Source organism: Larimichthys crocea, chromosome XXIV (assembly GCF_000972845.2).
Source record: "Larimichthys crocea isolate SSNF chromosome XXIV, L_crocea_2.0, whole genome shotgun sequence".
NCBI lineage: Eukaryota > Metazoa > Chordata > Actinopteri > Sciaenidae > Larimichthys > Larimichthys crocea.
This window is the reverse complement of record NC_040034.1, coordinates 11773790-11800172: the sequence shown is the minus strand read 5'-3', so window position 1 is coordinate 11800172 and position 26383 is coordinate 11773790. Positions and strand designations below refer to the sequence as shown.

At 43.1% G+C, this 26383-nt stretch overlaps 2 protein-coding genes across 5 annotated transcripts; both read right to left on the bottom strand.

The window, feature by feature from the left end:
• Positions 1–549: 549 nt before the first annotated feature.
• ktn1 (kinectin 1) lies at positions 550–18384 on the bottom strand. Of its 4 annotated transcripts, none has more exons than XM_010733946.3 (36): positions 18134–18384; positions 13273–13973; positions 12881–13039; positions 12648–12761; positions 12397–12527; positions 12151–12255; positions 11907–12047; positions 11611–11717; positions 11214–11358; positions 10470–10566; positions 10198–10382; positions 9976–10044; positions 9855–9892; positions 9663–9753; positions 9271–9339; positions 9102–9139; positions 8882–8972; positions 8657–8725; positions 8516–8553; positions 8037–8127; positions 7820–7932; positions 7561–7657; positions 7346–7386; positions 7144–7234; positions 6248–6334; positions 4651–4740; positions 4477–4563; positions 4288–4377; positions 4107–4199; positions 3918–3986; positions 3727–3810; positions 3255–3338; positions 2081–2164; positions 1893–1988; positions 1692–1802; positions 550–1590 (listed from the first exon to the last, which is right to left on the bottom strand). In XM_010733946.3, exons 2-36 carry the CDS (start codon positions 13970–13972, stop codon positions 1561–1563), a joined length of 3825 nt encoding a protein of 1274 aa, XP_010732248.3. In that variant the 5' UTR covers position 13973; positions 18134–18384; the 3' UTR covers positions 550–1560. The 4 variants fall into 4 exon arrangements, with proteins under 4 accessions (XP_010732248.3, XP_019132173.2, XP_019132174.2 ...); XM_019276628.2 differs by having other exon boundaries at positions 12648–12764; positions 18134–18383; XM_019276629.2 differs by lacking the exon at positions 3255–3338 and having other exon boundaries at positions 12648–12764.
• Positions 18385–18674: 290 nt separating this feature from the next.
• On the bottom strand, positions 18675–25565 carry msh4 (mutS homolog 4). The gene is made up of 20 exons (XM_010733947.3): positions 25375–25565; positions 25063–25203; positions 24152–24315; positions 23931–24041; positions 23641–23756; positions 23375–23548; positions 23118–23290; positions 22936–23003; positions 22680–22754; positions 22539–22603; positions 22278–22447; positions 22060–22196; positions 21857–21960; positions 21164–21288; positions 20234–20434; positions 20020–20138; positions 19797–19925; positions 19410–19584; positions 19247–19335; positions 18675–18974 (listed from the first exon to the last, which is right to left on the bottom strand). The coding sequence occupies exons 1-20, from the start codon at positions 25526–25528 to the stop codon at positions 18777–18779; spliced, it is 2688 nt and encodes an 895-aa protein (XP_010732249.3). The 5' UTR covers positions 25529–25565; the 3' UTR covers positions 18675–18776.
• Between the last annotated feature and the right edge of the window lie 818 nt (positions 25566–26383).

Genomic DNA, 26383 nt, shown 5'->3' with positions numbered 1-26383 from the left:
CACTGTCACACTCTGCCACTCATAGCATCAACAAGTGACCACAACAGTGAGTTTTCTCCAACACTAAAGCCAAGTCAGATGTTGTCCTTGGTAGGCTTTTGGTTATTTCAGCTACTGGTTACATTCTCTCTTGCTTTCACATCTTCTTACTGATGGGAACTATTTTGTAAGACCTAATGCAGGATCTGAGAAAACAGTCTCTTGTTCTGAGGAATTATACAGAATGTTAGTCACAGGAAGCTGGTCACACCCATATGTTCCATAATTGCGGCTGCACAGTGTCAGCCTCTCTACAGAGATACACGTACCTAAAATAACACCATCGCATGACAAACATGTTAATTATGTACAGGAAAGTCAAGACGAACACTGGGCCAAGCAGAATATAACTGCCGGCAAAAGCTTCATGAGCAGAAGCTGTGCACATTCAGGTTGTTCAAGGCTATGAATCACGTCAACCTGAAATTTCAGCTAAGGAAGTGTGCTGCCCCACAGTGGTACAGAGAAAGAAGTGCAGAGAAAGAAAAAGAAGCAACACTGGACGTTGGACAGGTTTATCAAGCATCCCTTTTATTAACATCACCTGTTACAAAAAGAACAAAATCTTCAGTGTTAATGAACTTAGCAACAATATAGCAAGTGTTGATTACAGATGATATGGGACGCTTATTCCTAGAGTAGTTGCAGTAGGATTAAAAACCTCTAACACTGTTGACCTGGCCTTCTCTTCCCACAGCCAGGGTCACAGACTCTCCTCTTACTGGAGCTGCAGTACAGACTTTACTACAATTTGTCCATGCATCTCCATAGTTACAGTCACGTAGTGACCCTTCAGATAAGCTGAGACCCCTTATGATCTCCCTTCTCCCACCCAATACTGAGCCAAGGTATGCATGGAGCTATGAATTTGTGAACGCACAGTGGATGCAGTTTGATAGTTTTCAGGTCAGGAGGCATACAGATCAACAACATAGTGTATTTCAGCAGGTCCTAACTGGTACATTTAAACAATACATGTCTTTAAGTTAAGGAGAAAAAAAAAAGGACCGAAATCCAAAGTTTGCTTCCTCAAGTTGGAAATTTGTAATCGCTGCGTCCTCTCTTGACAAATGAACAACAAACTACTGCAGTATTCAAAAGGATTTCACTGAAAAATACAGGTGTTTTAAACAGAGGAATGGTTGCCACACAGTTTATGCTGGATGTCATTCTTAAGTTTAGAATAAAAATTAACTGGCAATGCGGTTGAAGAAGAGGAATGTGGTGGGAGCAGAGTAGTGTGTTTTGGTACAGTGTCTGGAGTGTTTGGAATTACCAGTAACCTCTGCCTGCTCCCTTACAGCCAACAGTGAGACTGGGGAGTGGTTTGCCTGCCCCTCGGCCACAGTTTAGTTGGAGGCTGTCTACAGTACAGGTGAGGTGGCGTAGGTCGGGAAAAGGGGATGGCTGGGTGTGACAGTATGGTGTGACAGTGGTAGTGATGAGACCGAAGGTCAAAGGTGGTCTCTGTAGTGCAGTCAGAGCGGCTGCGTGTGTGGGGGGGGTCCCATCCTCCTCTCACTATACCTTAGGCAGATCTTTGTCAGCCTCCTGCAGGAAATCACAAATGCAGAATGTTCAGACTCAGGACTTCAGAAGTATGATACTATAATTTTATTGGACTGAAAGAACAGCGCCATAACAGGCCTCACCTCTTCCTGTCCCTTGGCGAGTTGCCGGCTGACGGCTTGTAGCAGCTGCTGCAGTTCTCTGACTGTTTGGTTCAGTCCTGCAGTCATTTTCTCCTTTTTGTCAATCTCTTCCTGTCAAGACAGAAATGCTGGTTTAGAGCTCCATGTAACCACCCATCATACACGCAAAGACGCACACCACCAACTGCCCCAGTCTCTTACTCTCTGCGACGTCAGACTGCTATTCTCTATCAGGTCATCAGCGTTGCCTGTCACTTTTGAGAGCTCCCCCTGGATCAGATCAAGAGACTGCTGGGCCTGGATTAAAGACCAGAAAGTCCCATTTGTTAATAATGTGGCCTAGAGTTGGTCCCATATAAGCAGTATAATATAATACCATATAACATTACCTTATACAAGTCACCAGCCACCTTTTGCCTCTCGTTCTCTTCCGTCTCCAGCTTGGACAGAGTCTCTGTAAGCTGGGTTTTCAGCTAGAATCAGGAAAACAGACACTCAGCACATTGTATCATATCAATGACACCTGTGAATCCCATTTATAAATGTAGCTTTGCATGTCTAAGAGCACATTCATCCAGAGCCCACACTGAAGTGACAGTGAAGTGTTCAACATTTGCACAGATTTAACAGATTTTGCTTGTCCTACTTAGGTTATGTTCAAACCAAAAATAGCACTGTGTAAAAGAGTGCAAGCAGCTGTAATAGTGTGGGCATGTTGCTACAGGTATCTGTTAGATAAAGAAGAACTAAGAATCCCAGTCTGGAAAGTCCACTTCAGTCATAAAGTCATCTTTTAAAGATGCCATAACAGTTTATGATACTATGGAACAAGATTTTACAACTCTGAAAAGTTACCGCCGCTTTCCATCTCCACGATTGCAAGATCGGGAACAATATAATTACGCCATCCACCTGACAAAGTTGCCTACCGGAAATATGCATGTGTGTACCCAATTAGCCAATGAAGCAATATCTTACAGCAAAAGTCCCTACTGTGATTTTTTAGTACTTTAGTGCTACTGTTGGTCTGAACACAGGCAATATATTGTTAAAAAATTACTACTGTCTGGTAACACTTCACAAAGAGCACAGAGAAATATCCAGTGACATTATGGGAAGACAATGAGACAAAACAGAGAGACGAGGTTTGTAAGAAGGCTGAAGAGGGAGTAATAGTGTGCAGTAGATATTACAGATATAAAATTATATCTGAAGATAAAACAGCATATTTTCAGACTCTTCAGTGCAGAAGTTGGCCCGTAAGCCATTTGTTAGTCGTCTGACACGACGAGTGCCAGTGTAGAGAAGCTAGAGTTAGTCTTGCAAGTCTCACTGCGTGTAAAGCGACTCATCATTCCCAACCTTTTGCTACATTATGGAGTTCCAACACTCTCGAAGCCAAGCGTGGAGCGAGCACATTCAACGAGGTTATATGATGACCCACAGTTGCAGAAGATGCGAGAAAGCCCCATCCCATGGCAGTTAGTGGAGAGTCACCGCCGAGTGCGCTAAAGAATAGGTTTTTAAAAAAGGAGCTCTAGCTAAAGGATGAGCAACTCTTACCAAATTCAGCTCCTCATTCTGTCTGATAGCCTCTGTATATGAGCCATCAAGTCTGGTCTGCAATTCAGTCAACAGATCTTTGAGCTGAAATTAAGTTTGAGATGATGCATTTAATGGGAGTCTGTGGAAGTCAGGTCCAGGACAGCACTACTGGTACACAGTCCATGAGGTGATGTGAGGTGATGGCTAGCGGAGCTGTGAACTGCTAAATAAAGTACAGAATCCTGTTGTGCATGACTGTAAATTACCCAAGGCAGTCTATTAGGTTTCAGTAATCAACAATGTGTCTGTTGTGTGGACTTCAGAGGCCCTCAAATAAACAGGATGTCACAAAAACAGAAAAAAAAAAAAAAAAACAGCAACATGATAATAACACAACAGAGCTCAGTCTTTTTAACCACAGGAGGATGAACGCTGTGGCATTACGGAGGATCACAAGACTGGGTAAAGACGTCAGACATTTCAGACTCACCTCTCTGACCTCTGTCACATAGGTGGCACTCTCACGCTCGGCCCTCTCCAACTCAGACTCCAAGTGCTGCTTTTCTCGTCTCAGCTGCAGAGGTTCAGAGATATTTTAAGACGGAGCCAAAAATGGCAGGAAGTTTGAATTTAAATTGAAAAAAAGGAATAAGGTGGTGTTAGGGTTTTAAGATGGCTTACATTTTCCAGCTCGGCTCCATCAGTTAGTCTCTCAATCTCTTGCTCCAGAGCTGTGACTTTCTGGCTCATCTAAAAAGGTAAGAGACGGGGGAGTGATAGAATGAAAAGCGCATATGGTGCAATAAATATATCGCTTCAGTCAACTGTTCAATCTGGTGCAGGTGTTTCCTACTAAACCTGATCACATACCTCTCTGAGCTCTCCCTGCGTTACCTCCAGCTTCACCCTCCAGCGAGACTCCTCCTGCTCCACGCTGTTCTGGAGGCGCTGCAGGATGCCCTCCTGTGGATGCAGCAGGAATGACAGCTCAGTTTGGAAAGCGATGCCACCGTGGAACCACAAATATTAAAAACAGAAAACCTCATCTTACCGTCTCTGCCAACACCTTCTTGTATGTCTCACAGTCTTTCTGTAGAATCCTTTGGGTTTCCTCAGCTTCTTTCAGCTTCTCGGTCAGTGCCTGTTAGAAAGAGAGAGAGAGAGAGGGGAGCATATGTAGCTTAAGATACCGTTGGTTTAAAAGAAACAATGTTCTAATTTCCATTTCCACTTAATTTACCGTAGAATTCCCTGATGCAGGGGTGGACTGTGCAGCTGAGCTTTCAGCTACTGCCGTCTCAAATCTGTGAAGCCACTCCTGATGGTTCTAGTAGAAAGAGGAGTAAAGAGAAACTTCAATAAAACTTTATATCAGATGAGACGTGTGGCAGTAAAAATTCAATATTTCCCCTACCTGTTCACTGGGCAGAGGCACATTGGGCAGAAGTCTGTGCAGAACATCTCGACACTCGGCCTGAGACGCTGCCAGTGCTGTCTGGTTGTCCTACAAAGTGTTGAGAGGACAAAGAGAGGAAAGGAGATTGAGTACCAACTGTGTAGATAGTTCGGTCACTTCGAAGACAAGGTCCAGTGGTCATCAGAGCACTTTTGACCACAACCTTTCCTTCTTGCCCTCCATTATATCTTACAAAAATCAGTCCTCGAGCCGCTCCATTCAGTGTCACAGGAATGCTTCATTAATCTTAAATTATGATTTTAGAGAATTAGAATACACGCCGTCTTGCTCTTAGTGCCAATTACCCAGAGAAAACATCTTTCGACAGGCCACACCTACACCAAGTGTCAGCAACCTTCGATTCAGAGCACAATACGTGCTTCAGTCCTCCTGCAACCACAAACGCATCAATCTGCTTTCTTGAAATTGTACAAAGTACCTTGAAACTCTTCAATAAATGAAAAAAAGGTAGCTAGTCAGTTCTTCCACAATAGGCTAGCATCATGCACTGACACTCTGAAGCCTGAAGGGAGAGCGTATGCCAAACACTAGCCAGCTGGCACTCAAACAGCTATTCACATTAACACACTGTGTCGCACAAGGCAGCTCTGAGATGAGTGTAGAGTTGAATACAAGCCGCATACACTGACAGTACACAACAGCTGCCAAGGAACTCCCTGCCTCAGCGAAGAGAAGGTGCTTTCTCCTGTACTCAGATGGCAAGAGAGCAGCTGCTGCGCTGATGGTTCAGCATGTAACCTTCCCTAATGTAAGGGCAGGACGGCAAAAATATACACACATCACTGTAACTGTAACTGTAGACCAGCTATCTGGTAGCCCACTCTATGTATACATAAAGGGACCTGCTGCTACAACAAATACACTTTACATTTATAGTTACATGGGTTCGTCCTGATGGACAAAGATGTTTCAGTTGTGAGTACAGAAAATTGAGAAACACAAGGACATTGTTGCATATTCATTAAGGAACAAACTGCAATAAAATTAAAGCAAATTAAAAACAGCTTTCATGATTAACGTCTGATATTGACAGTACGGATGTCACAAAGCAGAATGGGAGAAGAAAACATGCTAGAAATGAGTCACATGACAGAAAGACAGGAAGCTGCAAAATGATTGCCATGAATCTCAATCTAATGACATCTAGTGAAATCATTTCTATTTCACTGCACACTCATTTCCAAGCATCAGCTTGTGCTTTGGGCAGGAAGAGGTCTTTTTATTTCAGAGATTAAAGAAAAAAAAAGAAAGAAAGATCAAAACCAATATTTGTTCAGTTAATAAAGTCTGAGATTCTGAAGGGCAGTAGCAGAGTTTAACGGCTCAACACGCAGCCAATTGAAAACTTGAGGGAGAGAGAAGGAGCGAGAGGTAAATGAGTATGCAGCTTTGTTATGGATGAAGGTGGAAAAAGAAAATCTCACTGGGTCAATTATGGCAAATAAAAAAAACAAAACAAAAAAACGACAGCATTTCGGGGGGGATGCATCAGATTGGAACTAGAGTGAAGCAGACTGAGGTGGGGGTGTCGAACCTTGACAGCTTTGCTGAGTTTCCCTTGAAGCATGGATTCGGTGGCTGACAGAGCTTCCATAGCACTCCAGTTTTTCTCCCGAAGCTCCTGTTTTGGTCAGTTCCAGAGAGATACTACTTTCAGTTCAGCCTCAGGGAAAATGCATTCAGTGACCCTCAAATGAAGACTGGCAGAATAACAGAACAAACTGAACGCATTTCTCGTCTTAAAATTACTACACTGCTTTTCACCCATGCTCCAACCTCTAAAAATAAAAAGTATGAACAAATAGCCTCAAGTGTCCCAGTCTCGCACCTCGTGTGGGTAAAAGCAACATGCACAGTACACGCAAGATATATAAATACTAACGATGTTCTGTGATATTTCAAATTAAGGTAATAATGTCTATGATTGTTTGGTTTACGATAGGCACAAAAATGAAATAAAGTCCACGTAAAATATCTCAAATCAAGCCTCTGTCCAAAAATAAAAAGGTAGGCGAGTTTCTGATGCTCTGAATCACCCACAAGCACAGACAAGCTAGCTGAAACAGTCGATCCCAAGACTAGGCTGGAAGCCAAGTTATGCAACACTCCGCTTAAGCAATCCAAATCAAAATAGACATCTGTGCTGATGTGTATAATCATGTTGAGAACACAACCTCAGCTAAAGAATGCTCTCTATTTGGCTTTAAAAAAAAAATAGAATTAAAAAACTGTTTCAAGAGAACAAAAAGCAAAAACAAGTGAGACCAAGTGCCAGTGGACAACAGGAAGTATGGATGTATGCAGTGTGCAACTCCAGTGTGTGTGTTGGGAGGGTTAGGGTTACCACACAAGGAGGGAGGGAGGTGGGGGCAGCTTTAGACCAGAGCAGTTGTGTTCTGCAGGTTCAAGTCATCGCTGTAGGAAACCTACATTGTTCTTCTTCCTGTGAAGCTCCAGGGAGTCCCTCAGCTCAGCCAGCTCAGCCTGTAGATCGGAGACCTGCTTCTCCTTCTCTGACAACCTGATGGCCGATAACACAACCACTTATTATGAACATCATTAGTCAATTTCAAATGAATACATGTGTAAAAGGTATGTTCAGTCTTATTATATGGCATGGATCATTACTCACGCTGTAAGCAGCTCTGGGCTTGGCACCGGTGTGTGGGATTGCTATGTGAAAAGAGGAAAAAGACTAAATTAAAACAAGGACTGAGTGAGAACAGCACAGATCTAACTTTAAGAACGATTTTCAATCACATATCCCTAGTAAAAATATTCATTCTTTTATGCTTTCTTCGTAAAAATCTTCCTGATTCAAACAAAAAGATTGAGATTGTTCCTCACCTGTTGATGTATCTGCTCCATCTTCTCACTCAGCTCTCTAGTTCTTGCCTCCAGCTCAGCCTGCAGCATCTGGATTTCCTGGTCCTTGACTGCTAGCCTGCAGTCAGATGTGCTCATCATTAGTCTGATTTGTGACGAGGCAACACTGGAGGACTGCATCGACTGCACAAGTGTGTGTGTGTGTGTGTGTGTGTGTGTGTGTGTGTGTGTGTGCGTGCGTGCGTGCGTGCGTGCGTGCGTGCGTGCGTTAATAACTCACTGAGTCTGGAGTTCTTCGAGCTGGGTATTAGAACTGGTCAGCATTTCTGCCGTCTCCTTCTGTCTCAACTGCTCCATCTCTGCCTGCAGGGCGTCCAACTGCTGCTTCAGAGCCTGCGAGTCAAAAACAGAAGAAGACTCAGACTCGAACAATACATAAACAATATCAGGAAGAGCGCATCTGAAATGTGTAAACCGAGTATTTCATTGATAAACACCTCAGCGGTCTGCTCTCTGGCTGAGCTGCTTTCTTGTGCTGCCTGTAGACTTTCCTCCATTGATTTTAGCTTCACGTCCTTCTCTTGGATCCTGCAACGCAAAGTGAAAGAAGCATCTTGCAGACCGGTTTGAAGTCGCGCAGAATGTGCTGATCCAATACAAGATGACGTAACACACAGCCTCTCGTGCCAGCAGAAACTGGATGTTACTATCAGGGGTGTGTCTGGGGAGTGGCCTGGAGTGCTACGAGCAATTACTTTGGAAGCGCTCACAGTAGAGTACGCTTTAAGTAGTACGTTTGGTTTCGTAACATGCAATTATAACTTGCTTTTATCTCAGCTAGCTACCACCACTGACTGGCTGGTGTCGCAGAAACTAATGTGAAAATATTGTATCCATCTGTGTGGACGAGGGTGAACATAAGTTGTACTGCATTGTCATGATGCCTGAATGTCAAAGTCAACTTCAATTATCTTACTTGTTCTGGAGTTCTTCCACTGTCAGCTCTGATGATGCCTGCGTTTTGGGGAAGAGGCAAATCTGGATTAAAACTAACACAAAATCAGGTGGAAAAAAAACACACACACTTGTATTTATAAAAAGGTTTTAATCAGCTGACCTGTTCTGCTGTCTTTATCTTAATGGCTTCCATTTCTTGTTTTAGTGCCTCGTTCTCTTCTCTAACGGCCTGCGTCAGGGAAAGATTTTGGCTCATTAGGGATTGTGATTACAAGGCAAGCAGAAAATGCAGAGTCACTTAAAGCATGCTGATGTCAGTCAAATGTGGGTATGTGTACGAGACAGCGTGTTTTCAGTCTCTTTCTAAACAAGAGAAAACAAACACCTTGAGCTCTTCTTCCTTGTTGGCCACCTCAATCAGCCCCTTCTCCAGCAGCCCCTCCACAGTTTTCATGTTCTCCTCCTTCTCTCGGACACTGTGCAGGAAGCAATGTTTTATAAAAGGTCATTCAGTAAATTATTATGCCGTATTATGTTTATGGACAGAGCAACACGCCTAAGCAGCTGATGTATTCAAAAAAATATGTTCCAGTTTTTACACACACCTCTTCTGGAACTGGTCCAGAGCCAGTTGGGAGGCAGTCTGCACAGAGAGAGTCAAAGGCAAAGAGATAAAGAGGGAGTGTCAAACAGAGGAACACCCAAACACACAGGGTGCTAGTATGGTAACAAGTATGGAAAATGTAAGACATTATGATCATTACGGGAGCTGACCTGATCAGAAATCTGTGCCTGCAGATTCTGAATCTCTGCCTTTAGTGACATGTTCTCGTTGTGTAAGGCCTGCAGAAAGGGAAGAGACAGTGATTATGTAATACAGTTTCTGACAGATAATAGTTTGAGGAATGACACAGCTTTCATAATTACGTCTTAGATTTATATAACTAGGAAATTCATTATATCCATCTCACACCTGAACCTGGAATATTTAAAAATGTGAACTCATATGCCCTCTTACTGGCAGGGCGGCGTTCATAAATTTTAATCTATATTCCCTCCCAACACAATAAAAAGGCCTAGAACGTGTTGCCCAAATTCCTACAGGCTAATGAACCAATGTGATGTTGGTTTAAGAATCTGTAGATGAAGTGCTCTTGTGACCATACCTGCATGTTAGTTTCTCTACTGGCTCCGCTGCTCCTCTCAGCGTTTAGAGAATCCTCCAAACTCTTCCTCTGCAACTCCTTGTCAGCCAATCTGAACAGAACACAGGGAAACAGTGGGGCCCATGAGCAATTTGCTCTTTTAAAAGTCTTTTAATGTCTGAAAAAAAAAAGTTTTACAAGAATCCTTCTTACAGCTTCTGAATCTCCTCAATGTGGGAGACATGGGTGGCCTAAATGAAAAGAAAAGAAATCTTATTAGCCTACATACATCGTATTCTGACTAAACATGGGAAAATGAGGTTGGCAAATGTACCTGTGAAGAGATCTGGGCCTGTAGGCTCTCATTCTGGACTTGAAGACTTTTGTTTTCATTTATAAGTTCCTGTTAAACACAAACAGTATTAGTGTGTGTTGCTCTCCTTCACAAAACACAAAAGACATTCACTCTCAACCAACATATAAACATGCACTAATTGACTCCCACAAATTTCAATGCTGATTTTGTTTTTTTGTTTGTAATGTTGTGGTGACTCACCTGAACCCGGGTCTGCAGTGTGTCATCAGGCATGCTGTGCTGGGACATCTCCAAAAGCTCCATCACTCTCTGCTCCAGCCGCTCCTTGGAGACCATTGCTTCAGTCAGGCTGCCATGCAGGGTCTGGATCTCCTTGTTCTTGTTGTTCATCTCCGTCTCCGCTGCGAGCAGCTGGCTGTGGAGCTCTGCACCCACACATGCACAGACATTTAGTTGCTTGAATGCAAAGTTAAAAAGGGTCAAATATTTAGTGTGATTTTATGTTTTATCACCTTGCTTTGAGGCCTGAAGTTTCTCTCTCTCAGCATTGACATTGTGGAGGAAATTCTGCAGTTCTTCCCAACGTCGCTTAGCATCCTGCAGTTGAGCCTGGGTATAGAGATATATCGAATTTGATCATTACTTTCTCCAACATATTATACAAAAGAAATTTTATTAGCGGTGGCTTGAAATCGATGGAAATCTTGGAATCACACATGGGTTAAAACAAACAAAACACATGTCTTCCAGCCTTCCTGCCGCTCACTTCAATATCATTACTGTAAGGTTGATTTGCATTAAGGCCACCTGAATTTCTGAAAGTCTATGATCCTCCAGTTTCTTTTTCTGTCTCTAGATCTGTCAGAATGAGTTAGTGTCCAAATGACAAATATCTTGCTGGCATTGTTTTGCAGATTTTTCATAATGTGTGCAATAAAGAACTCAGGAAAGACAGGAAAGGTTGATCTGAGTGTCTAGCAGGAAGTGTTGTTTATACACAACACAAAGCCTCAAACATTCCAGCTTCCCAAGCCAACACAATCCCTCCTACCCAGCTTCCATTTCCCACACCCCTCCCCAGGGCTTCCCCTAGAACCTCCTCCCATTTCCCCGATAATGCTACCACACCCACCAACCAGATCTGAAAGCTATGCTGCGTTACCCAGGTTTTCTACAGCACGGTTCATTTTTGTCTTGGCCTGGGGGAAACTGAAGCGCAGGCTAAATAAACACAATGTGCATCTGGATTAGTATACCTCCAGCTGGGACACGTTCTGCTTGTAGCTGACCTCCAGTGACTTCCTCTGGTGCTCCTCCTGCTGCAGCTTGCCGTTGGTGTCTGCCAGTTCTTTCATCAGACCGGCATACTCAGAACGCAGCTTGTTCAGCTCTGCCGAATTCCTGTTAAGCAACGCATGCACACAGGCTCAAATGAGTGTTAAGAAATTGGTCGATGAGGCGTTATTGTGGGATGTTGTTGCTGAATCGAACTAGAAATGGCCCTTGTGTTGGACTTCAAATTGTGTAACTGTGCATCAGGATGGATCTCTGCCTTAATGTGAGCAACATGGACAGAGCAGAGCAGAAGCGACACGTGTGAAGCTCTAAAGAGCATGACCAGTATGGTCTTATCTATTGTAGAGTAACACTGACTTGCTCTCCATCTGGTTGGTAGCAGAGCTGACTGCGTCCCTCAGGATGCCGTTCTCTTGCTGCAGTCGAGTGATCTGGCTTTCCAGCTGCTCCCTCACCTGCTGGAACTACACGTGAACAGGATAGGGTGTCAGACAACACGATTCAGTCTACATGTAGCCTTAACAAAACTGCCAAAGGCTATGGGTCCCTTCACATTTTTCAAATTCCAGACTTTTTGCACAGTATTGATGACAGAGTTGTAAGCAAACACGGAAATGAATGTCTTTACTTCTGCAAGAAATCAAAGCCTTTACCTTTATCTGCATGGTCTGGAGCTCCTGGTAGCTACCTTGTGCTTTGGCCTGCATACTGCCTAGTTCTTTCTCCATGGCTGCACGTTGCTCTCTCATCACAGCCTCCACCCGGCCAGTTTTTTGCTTCTCAACCTGAAGCTCCTAAAGCACAAAAGCAAGAAAGTCATATGAAGTCTTTGCTGAAACAAATCAAATTTCTCTTGCAATATGATGGATAAATTGGGAATAAATCATTAATCTAGACCTGGCTGAGCTGTTTCACTTTGTCCTTGGCAATAGAGGCCTCCTCCTGTACAGTTGTGAGAAGTCTCTCACGCTCCTGGGCAGCGGGGTCAGGCCTAGTTGCAGACTGGTGGTGAGACACATAACGTTAAAAACCGGGCACTGGAAGGCCAAATACAAATACCACGTCTCCCACCAACTGCAAATAGTGTGAAATGTCACTCATCAAGAACACCTAATTCAAATGTATCACGTATTAATCTCTTACTTTGTGCCAGGCATCCAAGGCATTAGGGGTCTTCTCTCGGAGGAGAGCAATCACACTGACGGCCTCGGCTTCTGACAGAGCCAGGCTGGACAGACCGGAAAGCAGCTCCTTCAGTTTCACCTCAGTGTTCTCTGTTAACACACACGAGAGAGGAGATGCAATTTAGCTTGTAATTATATGGCAGAGATATGAGGTAGCAAAAACATGCAAAGTCTGGACCAGATGATTTCTTTCCCCCCCAACTCTCTTACCTTTGTCAGTCTCGTTCTTCTGTTTCTTGCCACTACCTTTGGATGATACATCATCATTATGGGCTGACTGGTGGTTTGCAGAAGCTGCCAGAACATGGATTTCATCTACTGGATCTACTGGATTTGTGGGGGGGGCAAAAAAGGTGTAAAGTTCAGGCTTTGGTTTGAGCACATTACCTGCTGTTTTGAAGAAATGGTCATAATTCAAAATGAGAACTGTGTATCATCATTACCAGGCTCAGTCTTCTGCTTCTTGGCAGAGTTCTTCTTCTTGCCACCTGTAGCAGTTGGAGCTGCACCGTCCAGAACTTTGGTTTCAGCTACAATGGGAGCCTCCTTCTTGACTGGAGCTGGAGCCTGCTCAGCCTTAACCTCTGGCTGCTGGTCATCCCCTGGAAAGGGACAGATAAGGGAAGAATATTGTCAATCTGAGCCAGTCTGTCTTGAGACCGACAATAGAAGATATTTATTACTATTTGAGCTTCACTTGAGGATGTGGCAACCACATATTTTTCTGCACTGTAACTTATGAGGGATTTATTGAATGACAGAGCTAGTTTATCTTGAAAAATATGCAAATTGCTAAGCAACACACCTGCTTGTAACTGTACTCTTGGCTACTCACCAGGATCTGCTTTTTGTTTCTTCTTGTCCTTCTTCTTCCCAGAGACCTGGGGAGGTGTCTGAGCCTGAACAGGAGCTTGAGTTGCTTGAACCTGGACCTCAAGCTGGGGAGAGGGAGGGCTGGACTGTTTGCTTGCGGCCAGAGGTGGCTCCGTCTTGCGGCTCACTGGCTTTGAGCCGTTCACTTCCGGCTCCTCAGGAGAGGGGGCTGTAGCTGCAGCGGCAGCAGCAGCTGCTGCAGCGGCGGCGGCCTTGGCAGCCTTTTTCTCTTTCTTCTTCCTCTCCCTCAGACCGGCAGGAGCCTCTGGTGATACTGAAACAGGCACGTAGGCAGTAGGTGATGGTGGCGCAGGATCTGGTGTAGCCACAGGTGCAGGTTCCTCCTCTACCTCCAAAGTGGAGCTGTTGGCACCATCAGCCACGTCAAAATCCCGAAGATCCTCTTCCGACTCTCCTCCGCCTCCACCGCCTCCACCACCTCCTCCGCTGGCACTCTCCTTCTTCTTACTCTTCTTCTTTTCGTTCTTCTTACGAGTGTCTGGCTTGGATGGCGGGAGCTTGAGGTCACGTTTCTGCCTTGCCAGCACCTCATCGTAGGAGGTTTCTTTCATGAAGAGCCAGAAGAAGAGGAACATGAGGGCGATGACCAGGGAAGGCGCCAGGATGAGCAGGTACTGAGAGTCATAGATGTCCACCGCCATTCTGAAGAGACAGAGAAGGATGCAAGAAAAAAAAAAAGACGTTTAGTTGAAGACACGAAGCACACAGTCAACACTATCAGTTAAAAAGCAGATCCGCTACATTTCACAACATGATATGCATCTGCCGATAATTTACACATGTAGGTGTGACATGATGGTGCCTGATTTTTACCATCGAAAGCAACTGGCCGAGGAGAGGGTGGAGTGAGAGGGCTCTTACTGACACCCTGTCCTCTCTTATGATCTTGTAGGATGATATTATAAAGGGCATCTAACTTGTAACATGGCTTGATGAGCCAAGTTATTATAAGAGTATAAAAGTCAACTTCAATCACACTAGTTTAAAAAGGGGATAAAACAGGTCAAGAACGTCAGAGAGACAACTGGGCTAAAAAGAAGACTGCTCACTGTCTCGTTTAGTCACTTCCCTCCTTCAGCCCCCACAAGGACGACATGGCGGTATTCTAAACTCATATCAGGATGGATTTGCAAGAGGCAAAAATACACCCACATGCAAGTGTCACCCGCTCAGGATTGCTGCAGCTGCAGTTTGACCTCTGCATGCCTCAAGCCAAGGAAGAAGAAGTCTCTCTTCCATCACAGAGAAAGTTTACAGAGTCAAGAGGTCCTGAGACTTCATCAGTTTAGCCTCTGCCAAGGACATTCTTAGTAACTATTGTAAAGCAGTAATAACGAAAGACACAAAGTTTGTCTCATTGCTCAATAAAAGCCACTGAAACTAAACTATAAACCATTGTTTTCATTTCCTGGCATAAATGACGCACACATGACACTGTTAAGATGAGATGGACTTAACAGTTACACATATAAATATCAAATGATGCAGTTTCTCAACCTACTAATCTGATTAAAAGAAATGTCTGCCAAAAAACTATAATATTTCTATGCCAGGTGCTGGAGTAGGCAGTTTCCCTGATTTTCTTCTTCCATTCTCTTATTTCAATCTTAATGAAATAACTTTCTTGCAGGATATTTTATTTTTCAGTTTTAATCAACCTGACTCAACCTTTAAACGGCATTTCTGAAGTGACACATCACTGAGGAAATGCTGCAGCTTTGTAAGAGGCAGAGTGAATAACAGTGTCAACAATTCTGAACACAAACAGAAGTCTGTTCAAACATCGAGGAGTAACGTCTGGCAACACGACAAACAGCAATGACTTGTGAAAATGTACACACTGCTAACAAAACCACTATTTCGTTGAGCCCTGAGCGACGACAGCAGCATTGTGTTCTCAACAGATAGTGAGTGACCCAACCTGTAGCACAATCCTATCCTATATGCGAGATCTGTGGCAGTAATGGAGCGTAGGAGTTGCCGTCGTAGAGCAGACCTCTTTAGTAATTTGGATTAAGCAGATTACCCATGATAATACATTTAAGAATAACTTTCCACAGCATGGCTTCCTGAGAACTAGCAGGCTTAGCCCTATAGTGTAACGCTGACCCTGTTTCATTCACACCTCAAAAACATCAATACATCTGCTATAAACACAAAAAAAATGTAACAGACCTTTTACAATTTTTAATATACTCTGAAAATAATTTTGCCTGTCAAGCACTGAGCATAACCTAAAACACTTGTTACATAACATTTGAACACCGTTTATTATACAACATATTTTGATACCTGACTGGCTGATCTTACCAGTTGATTAGGAATGTTTTTGCTTGAACATTCTTCTGATGTGTTGGTATGGAGTCTGTGTCAAAGAGCATGCATTCCTCCACACTTGATAGGCTACGGCTGATGGATCGCTCATAAAAAAATATGTTGTTGGAATAGGTGTTGGTTTAGAGAGCACTGTGCAGACTCAGTATGAAGTTAAACCAACACTATGTTCTGAAAATATTTGCCCTTATCAGAAGGTTTGTTATTATTCACACATGTTGTGTAGTTTTAGTAAAAAAAAAGAAAAGAAGTGGCATTCATAATGGCCAGCAATATATCAGTACAGAAAACACAAGCTGAGGCCAAATACGCAGCATGCAAAGACCAAAAAAAAGCCTTTGAGGTCACGACTGTGTGAAACCTGGACATGTACTACACACGCCAAATAAGACCAGAGACATAAAGGAGCCATGGTACAGAATGTACTGTGAACTCTGTTCGATGGCTACTAAATCAAGATATTTCTTTTTTATGTCATATTCATTGCATGTTCCAGGAGACTTCCAGAATGAAACTGAAATAACTCTTAAAGAAACATTGCTTCTTGGCCTATTAAGTATGGGTGGAGTAAATGGTGTGAAACGTTGAAGCCTTGCTTGCAGCCTTTCAGTGTCAAGCCAAAGGGTGGAAGGTACATTAGTTTTCCTTGTGCAGCCCGAGCCTTGTCCCAGCATCAAAATGAGCCTGGAGGACAAAGCCCTCTCGGGCTGTTGGCTCCCCGGAATCTAGCCACTTGGCTGGCCAGGCCTCCTGATTTGGCAGGCCTGGGCAGAGAGGGAACTCCCGATGACTATCAGCCCCCAAAAAGCAGCACAGACAGTACTTGAAAACCAGGCCATGCAGCACTCTCCTCTTCACATCTTTAAGATGGAGACAATTGACTAAAAAGGCACATCAATGGCCCGGTAAAGTAAAGATACTTGAAGCTATCCGAGTGAACAATCTCAGGTATATATTACACATATCCCACAAGTGTAATTTACAACATGAAAATGAAACGTAAGTGCGAGTGCTTGACAAAATGGTTGAAAGTGTTCTGACATTAAAAAAACATTTGTTTATAACTGTTGCCAAGCCCTGCGAAGTGCAAAGGCCAAACCTGCAGTTATAAAACAATGTTGCCAGTCTTTCTATCCTGTTAATTCTGGGACCAATTTTCAGATTATGGATCTATTTTACTGTCTTATTACAATACTTGTTATCCAAAAAGTTTCAGAGATTGCAGGTACTTGTAACTACTCTAGTTCAGGGTGACAGGCCGGTAAGTGGGTGTCCGGTTCTGCTGGAAAACATTAACAAATCTGTTTAAAGTCCTCTGCTCTTCCTTGTCGGGTTGTAACAAGGAAACTTGAGAGCATGGCACATATTGAGTCAGGTAAAACCAAGACAACTTAGATAAGAGCTTATCTACAGATAGACCTCCAGGGAAAGTGGCAAAAAAACACACACACACTATGCTCACAAGAGAGAGAGGAGGGCTTTTATGGACTGCGAAACCAAAAATGGGGCCAGTGATAGTTTCACATACTCATATCTGTAAGTCAGCACCTCATTGCAGATGTAGTAGAGATGCCAACACACGTGTCGTTCATTTTATATGCCCCAGCAATAAAGTTACCACACCTCATCTTGTGTTTGAGATTAAGGTGATGTCCAGCAAGCTATCTCCCCATTTAAAATAACAATAATTTAAAAAAAGGTAGTTCACACTATGGCTGAGTACCATATGTCCCAGCGTGCTAGGTCATGTTTAATAGTCGGCCTTGTGGACACGACTGAGCCACGACACGTAATGGCAGCAGCTGCTGCTGCTGCTAGAAAAAAAAGGTAATAAAAGAAAAAGCAGAACTGACACAGCTTTACTGACTCAGCTCCTCAATCACACGTTATCAAATGAACCGTTAACAGAGACGTTACAGGCACATGTGTCGATGTTTAAGCTCGTTTCACCAACATGACCAGCAGAAATATGGGAAATTCACTAGTGTAGGCCCAATAGTGGCCTGACCATGGCTACAATTAGATACTATAATAGTTAAATCCAGACAGGAGAAGGTTGTCGCCTCACTATGAATGGAGTAGCTAACGTAAAGATACCAACGTTAGCCGTTAGGATACCAACGTTAGCCGGTCAATCCAATTATAAAGTGTTCAAGCGAGAAAACTGACCGGATAAAACGCCAACAAGAAGAAGACACAAGTTTGTTTCTCTTTCACACTCAAGCCCAAGTCTTGGGAGGCGTGGACATCTGCCCTCAACTGGGCCTCGTCTGGCTGCTGACCCAGCCTCCCTCTCTCCTGAAATCTCTGACCCGGTCTGCTGCTTCGTTCTTCCGTTGAAGTCCTGAGGGCCGTTCCCAGGCCTGGGTAAAGAGCTTAGCTTGTGCTAAAGACCGAAGCAAGCGAGGTTTTTTTTTTCTTCTTTTGAGGACAAGAAATAAACACAAATAACGCCGAACACGACATACCTGTAGCTTCAGTTTCCTGTTCCCTTAAGAAATGTTGAAATGGCGTTGTTGTGCGTTGACTCTGGCAGACTCTTGACTTCCCGGGGCAGCTCCAGCCTGGCTTTCTCCTGCGCTATCCGTCAGACTATCTCCTGTTTCTGGTTCGCGGGGGCGGGTCATAGGCAGGCTGCTGGCGTACGCTTGTTTTGTGAGTCGGGACATACCGTCCGGAGCTGTTATTATATAAGGAAAGACGAGAGAGAGAGAGCCCCACCTTTTCGAGACAGCCTGGCTACATAAATCTTTCCATCGACAAGAGCAAAGAGGGGAGTGGTCATTGCACTTCCCCCAAAGTCCTTTAAGACACATGAGTACAGAAAGTACCTTCATATTTCTAGTACTTACTGTCTTATATAGTGACCTAAACACACTTATATATCAGCTTATATATAACATTCATATCAGCTCAGAGATTTAACATACACTTGCTGCAATATTTCCAAAATGAACATGTTGTATTGCATGTAAAATATTGTATAAAGGAAACCAATGGATACTGGCATTCAAGTAAATCAATTTAATATCAAATAAGCAAACCTGTAAACACAATATGCCCAGTAATGATCATTAGACAACGCCCCTCCCCGCTGTAAGGCTGAGTCAGTCATTCCTCTTCTGTCTCAATGGACGCTGGCTGCCTTGCTGCCTGCAGCTCCGCCTCATACTGCTTCTTCAGGCCCTTCAGATACATCCGCAAGCTGTCGTGGTCCAGTCTGGAGTTCCTGGCAGTCTGCAGGAGGCGTGTGGCCAGGTGGTACACAGCTCTTTGCCTTTTTGTTTCTGGATCACTATGATATTTGGCCTAAAGCAATAATAAACCACACCATGGGTCTTGTCTCCAGCACATCTCTGATATAAACCAGGATTATTTATGGGACACAGCAATATTTGTGCTATCTTTCATAAGAGGCCACAGAGCAGCATTTAACTCATAAGGGATATTAGATTATTGTGCACAAAAGCTTGTTTTAGTATTGTACACAGTGTGGGGCAAAGCTAAAATGTTCTGTGAATAAAGTGCACACAGTTTGAGGCAGGACAAAAAAGGCAAAATATGATTTTTATGAACCATACCAAAAGCTGCTGGCTAACTTTGGAGGCAATTGTCTTTGCCTCTTGGATGATATTTGAAGGAAGCGTGGTCATTTCTGCTGCTCTCAGACCTTAAAAAGTCAAACAAAGACAGTTGTAACTACTTTCATGACCAATTACATGTGTGATTGCACTGATTCTTTACCATAGTGTCTTTCTTCAGTGCATCCTCGATTCAGCAGGTATGTATACACCACACTCTCAGCACCGGCATCACCACTGCGTGTGTGCTGAACCTCCATGTGCTGGTTCTCCACGTTGGGATAAAGAGTCTCCAGCTGGCACAGCTCAAGATAGTGTGTAGCAAACAAGGTGAACGCCTACAAACAGCAGGGAAACAGGGCACACCTTAAAGATTAAAATACTGGAAAACATGTACTGTACCTTCTTTCCTTTATTATTTTACTGTTGACCTAAAAGGTGTACCGTGGCAGACGTTAAAAGTGAAATGATAACATAAAGCACAGGAATCTGATTAATCTGGTTTTCATTCTATCGAAAGGAGTGGCAGCTTGATTTGAGCATACTCTACCTTGAGGCTAAGGAGGAACTCACAAATGGAGTGACAAATGCCGATGCCTTCCTCGGCACTGGTACCACGCCCCAGCTCATCTATGATGATCAGGGACCTCTCACTTACATTGTGGATTATATAAGACATCTTTGGAGAGAAAACATGCAGTCAATGATAATTTAATGATTATTTTATCCTCATAAAGGTCGTTACAGAATGTGAGCAGCTCTAACGTACATACCTCCTTCATTTCTAACATGAAGGTGGAAGAGTTAGTTTCAAAATCATCATCCACACCTATTCTGGTGAAAATCTGATCAGCGACACGAACAGATGCGTACTCAGCAGGGACAAAAGAGCCTGGAATAATAATGCAAGGGCTCAAAAAGAGTCAAATCAAAACATAGCACCACACAATCCAATCTCATGCGAGGCTAAAAGGTTATGCTGCTGACCTATCTGAGCCATGATCTGACACAGTGCCACCTGTTTGAGGTAGGTGGATTTGCCGCTCATGTTGGGTCCAGTGATGATGACGAAGTTGCTGCCCTCAGAGATGTAGCTATTGTTTGATACGGGCTGCTGTCGGGCCATTCGCTCCAGAATGGGGTGACGGCCCTGCTTGATGGCCAGTGTGTCTGTGAACTCAGGCCGCACTGGCAGACACAGCAGAGAGAAGCAACGATCAAAAATACCTTAATTTGTTGGCATTTTGTTATTATAATAACTTTCTTTCATGTATCACTGTGGGATGATGCATTCAAATACAACTACATTGAATGGTAGTATTTGCTGCAAATCTTTATGACTAGTGAACTGTGACTCAGCAAACACAAGTGTGTATGTTTCATATCAAAAATACAGGTGCTCGTTGGTTAACTGAGAGGTGTGTGGAGTGGTTACAGCCAGCTAGCTCCTCTGCCGTGGAGATTTGTCTCAGCAAATACAGAACGCCAGTGCACTCTTATGTAACATGGGTAATCTGAGTACAGGCTGGCTGGGATAGAAGGGGGCAGGCACTCAGCACATGTCTATGAAGATACACTTTCAGACAGCTGAGGGCCCGCGCTCACCACCCATGTGGCTGACCAGGCTGGTGTTGCCTACAGCCCACGCAAAAAAAAGAAGTGAGGAAACTGGATCTGTCAGCTCAGTGGAGCTGTTTCTGACCGTCACGTGTGATGTTGGCTCGGTGAGGCCTTATGTGTATATAGCACTCCCTTGGACAACATCAGACTTTTTCCAGGTTAATTTGATTGTTTGGTTGATATGAGATTAGAAATCAAGATTTAAAAAAACTGGAAAGCATGCACTGTTGACCTAAGAGGTGTATCATAACAGACAATAACACATAAAATTATTAATGTAAAACACAGGAAGCTCACCGTAGTCAGAGATGGTGCATGCATTGGCCAGTGACAGTAACATGTCCAGCATGGATACAGCATCAGAGAGCTTGTAAAGGCAGTGAATGTGCTCGTGGATAGTGCTCAGGAGTTGACATATCACCCTGTAATGAGACAGGTTAGATGCTACAGGGGAAAAGCACTGGAGGTTAGCAATAGATAAGAAACAGCACACTCTAGTGGACACAAAGCAGTACAAAACAAATTGATCTAAATCAGCTCGTAACGTGATGGAAACCTGCTTAGATAGACATATACACAAACTAGCACAGTTTCCCTTTTAACAAGTGAGTTGGCTAATTGGTTATTAAAGTCTTTGTCAGCTAACAAATCATTTTTGTGTCCTTTTATCTATGTATTAAGTTATTACAGTAAAATAATCACATATCTGCCATCAAAATAAATATTAAGATAAGCTTTGGATTTAGGCACACTTCTACATAATCATATTCATCTGTGAAATGAAAAGAACTCCAGAGAAACAATTAAAGACGGATTAAATCAACTAACTACTCGAATAAATCCCATGATTACTCAGCAAAAAAAAAATCTTTAGTCGAGGACAGCCTTTGTCCAAAGCCGTCTTTCTTTCGGTGTTCAGTGCAGTGTAAATAAGTGCATACAGTACATTACTGTGCATGTTTGTAAGTCACAGGACTGCGATCTCCTCACACATAGGACATGTGAAAGATCTCCCTCAGGGCCTCGTCACAGCGGTCATTCATTTTCATCAGATCCGCAGTAGTAAAGCTATAGTTGTTCTTGTGCTTGGTTGCCTGAGGTGACAGACGTTGAAACAGCACCTTAATGTTCATTCTCTGTTCTTAATTAATAGTCTGTTAGATCTGTGATCTCTGCCTTTACTTGGACTATACCTTAATAAACTGTGAGGGGAGTTTCCCTTCAGCCAAGACCACTCCTTCAAGCTTCATCTGGATGAAGAAACCTCGAGCTGTACTGAAACTGGTACGCAATGGCAAACCATATTTCTCGCCCATCTGGTTTACCAGCCCTGTGCAACACAATTAGCTTTGTGGTATAAATACTCAAACTTGTGAACCGAAGATATGAACTAATCAGCCAGAACAACCACCTGCAATGTCGTCCACTATCTCAGTGTAAGCTCTGCGTGCAATGTCGAGGAACTCGTTGATGTTGGGGCGGACAGCATAACACTTCTGGGTGCGCATGTTGAGGCTCCCCTTCAGGTAGGTCGTGTCATCGTTCATCACTGTCTTGATCTGCTCTAGGATCAAATCAAACCTGAGGTGGACACAGACACATATACAGTGAAAGAAGTCTGTAGACAGAACACGACAGCAGATTTATATGTGACACAGACACAAAGGTTTACCTGTTGTCTTCCAGTGAGGTGCTGTAAGCTTTCAGCAGAGCTGTGTTGCAGTTCTTCAACACCACCTGTTCATAAAGTGCAATGCTTAGAGGATTTACTACTTAATAATAACTAATTCCATGTACGTAAACAGACACAGACCCTTAACCGTGGCACAAGATCCAATGTGTGTTTCAGCTGAATGACGTGTGTAATTTTTGCTTCAGCAACCTGAACCTGTGGAAATAAAATAACAGTATTTAAAAAAGTGCACAAAAAGAAAAAGACAGAACAATATTTCACATTCCTGGCATTTAGTTATCGAAGATGACACACACATGAATTTTCTTCACAACAAGAGATTCCATTGCAATGAAATCTTTGAAAACAATCCCAGGTAATGATGAATTGTACGTACTGTTTCCTGCTTTGGGATTTGGACAAGAACAGAGAGCAGCTGGTCAGTGTCAAGGAAATGACCTATGGCTAAAGAGTGCAAAAAAGAAATCAAAGAAAACAGATATCCAAACACTTTGTCATGCTTTCATCTTCAGTTTGCAAAAAAACGTGTGATTCAAATATTTTGTGCTTGTTCCTAACCATTCTTCAGGCCAAAGAAGAGCTCCTCATCCTGCAGCAGCTCTTGTATGGTGTCCAAGCGTATGTTGATGGTGTCCACATCAACCAGAGGCTCCAGGATATTGGAGCGCAACCTTCTAGCACCACCAGGTGTTTTAGTGTGGTTAAGTACCCCTAGCAGACTATGTTCACTTCTACAAGTAAAGACAGACAGACTGAAGATTTATTCAAATGCTACAGCATACAGAGACAATGCTGTCATCTTCTGGCCCTCTTACCTGTGGTCTCTATTGTTGACCACCAACTCCAAGTTAGAGGCAGATGCTGAGTCAATCATTGCCGTCTGTTCGCTCCCTTTAAAGCTCACTTTGAGAGACTTGGCAGCGTAGACAGAGTTCTGGATGAACTCTAAGTACTTCAGCAAAGCGGCAGCTGCTGCCAGGCAATAATACCTGAACAAATCATAACATTTGGTAACAATATAAAAATATGTCGTTATAGTATTTCAATCTATTTCGATATATTATTGCACCCAGTGGCATACTTAGCCTGTACTTCCATGAGGACAGTGCCAAACTCTGGAGCACACAGCTGCTGAATGTATTCCAGCCCTTTCCTCTCATTGAAATACTTCCTTTGGATAGCAGTGAAAGCTACCCTCTGACAAAAAAAGTGAACAGTTATAATAACAACATATCAATAGGTGGGACGCAGCATACAGTTCACAGTAGTGCTAACCAATAGTGAGTAAGTGAGTGATTGAGTGCTTTAAAAGTGGATATTCGTTTGCATGAATTGTGCATTTTACTCATGAAATCTATTCAGCACTGGTACCGGGAAGTTCTCTGAGATGAGGTTGAACAATTTTGTCCCTTTCCCCCTCTCGCTGGCTGTGTCTGGCATCAGTATTTCGAGTGGCACCAAGATGTGAATCTTGGTTATGATCTTCAAAAGAGCAATATATGACTAAGACAGAAGTTTCCTTTATTTTAGAGTGAAGCTATATGACTAACAGTTATTCAAGCATGTAGTTTGTAGATTTATACATAGGTTACCTTGGTATATGTTCCAGTGTCCGCAAACTGAGAGAGTACAAGCTCTGGATATTTCAAGTTGAGACTGGCCATGCCAATCTCTCCCCTGGCCAAACCTCGCCCTTCAACCACTGCCACAATCACCGAGGCACCAGAGGTCGTCGTCGTAGAGGAGCAACTTGTTGCTGCAAAAACAGGCATATAAGTATCAGAAACACAACTTCTACCATGGTGGGATCCACTACAACATCTAGGACCAGTAGGAGTTACCTACGGAAGCCCTAAAAGGCCATACATACATACATACATTTTATTCCACCCGTTTTCCCGTGATAACGAGATAATTTCCTCCGTTTTCTCGTGATAACGAGATAATTCATTCGAGATCTAGAGAAAACAAAACAATAGTCTAGTGCATTAAATCAAGTGCGCCCATATTACAGAATGTATGGCAAATGCATGTAGTCCATGATACAGAGCGAGCAAACCTATTACGCCACTGTAAAATCCCTTTTATCCATAATTGATCTCAGGACCATCCTGACTGTTGACTCACTCAGTATCAAGCATATCATTTTGGAAGCAATTCATCTTCAAAGTTCATTATTTGAATTGAAAAGGGCATCACTGTACAATATTTATTCTACTGTAAAATGTTTTGTACTGTAAAATCCATAATTTCTGAAGAAATTATGGATGAAAGGGATTTTACAGTGGCGTAACAGGTTTGCTCGCTCTGTATCATGGACTACATGCATTTGCCATACATTCTGTAATATGGGCTCACTTGATTTAATACACTAGACTATCGTTTTGTTTTCTCGAGATCTCGAATTAATTATCTCGTTATCACGGGAAAATGGGTGGAATAAAATGTATGTATGTATGTATGTATGTATGTATGTATGGCCTTTTAGGGCTTCCGTAGGTACCAGAGTGATCAGTCAGTGGTGTCCGTGCAGTCCTCCTGACTGTCGGGGTTCCTCCATGGCTGCGGTGGGAGGAACTGTCCGAGGTAGAGGTCAGCAGGCATGAACTTGTCCTCTCTAACCTGAGGCTGTGATGGAAGGGACCTGTGTCGTGACAGAATATGAGCAGAGGTGTGTCATGTTTTTGCTGCTGTGCCCTCCACTATTAAAACACATTCACAGATTTGATGAATTAATATGAAGTTATGCCATTATTACTTCACTCCTGCTGGATAAGGTCAAACTAGTGTTTTCTTACTACTCTGACTTGATTACCTGAGGCCATCCGGGGCAGTGATGGACTATGGCTGGAGCCGGAGGAAACTGATGCGGGACCATAGGAGCTCATTTCATTTGGTCCGCTCCGGTCCATTGGAGACACGGAGGTGTCACCGCCGGTTGTCACCTCCTCTGTGCTGCTGTGAAACATTTCAAAGCCTCACAGAGACCGGCTTTTAGACCTGTGTTGGCAAATGTACTGGTGTTAGCACATGTGAGCTAGCCTAGCTGCTAACGACCGCCACACCGAACGTGCACCGTCCAAATTTGCGCGCGCGATCGTGCCAGATCAGCAGCTAGTGTCTGCGCATGTCAGAGACACTGACCTTATTATTGTATTTAGATTATAAGTGGTAGTTTTTATAGTCGTTATTAATAAAATAATTGTCATTCCTAGTAAAAAATAAGAGCTGCGTGTATTATGTATGTATACACTAGGTTACACGGTTCACTGTGCTTCAGGAGATCTAACACAATAATGTACATAATAACCTTATACACTTTATGAAAACCCACCAAAAAGTCAGCCTTGTTTAGTTCGTGGGAATATTTTTATTTTATTTTACCGGTTCTAACTGAAATTTTAAAGCAGTTGTAAATTAATTTGTAAATAAAAATGTGTATTCCACTTCATATCATGTAAAAAACAAACAAACAAAAACAGAGACTATGACTAGTGAAGTGAAAGGCAGTCTTAAGTGTAAATAAACATGTTTTTTAAAAGAAAAACTCTTGAATAAGGAAGACTGGATTCAAAGTATCAAAGTTTAAGTTGAATTTATTATTCTTGTACAAGAAGGAGCATTTAACAGTGCAACACGCAAAAAGGGTTACAGAGAAAAGGCTCCTTGAGGAGCTCTATCAGTAGGTTCTTATACTTTTTTTTTTTTAAATGGGCTGTCTCGGACACCTCCCACTGATACAGTTAATATCATAACGTCCTTTTTTGGTTTTCTGCTCAGTAATGAGCATTATGTTTCATATCCAAATGATACTTTCCTAACCT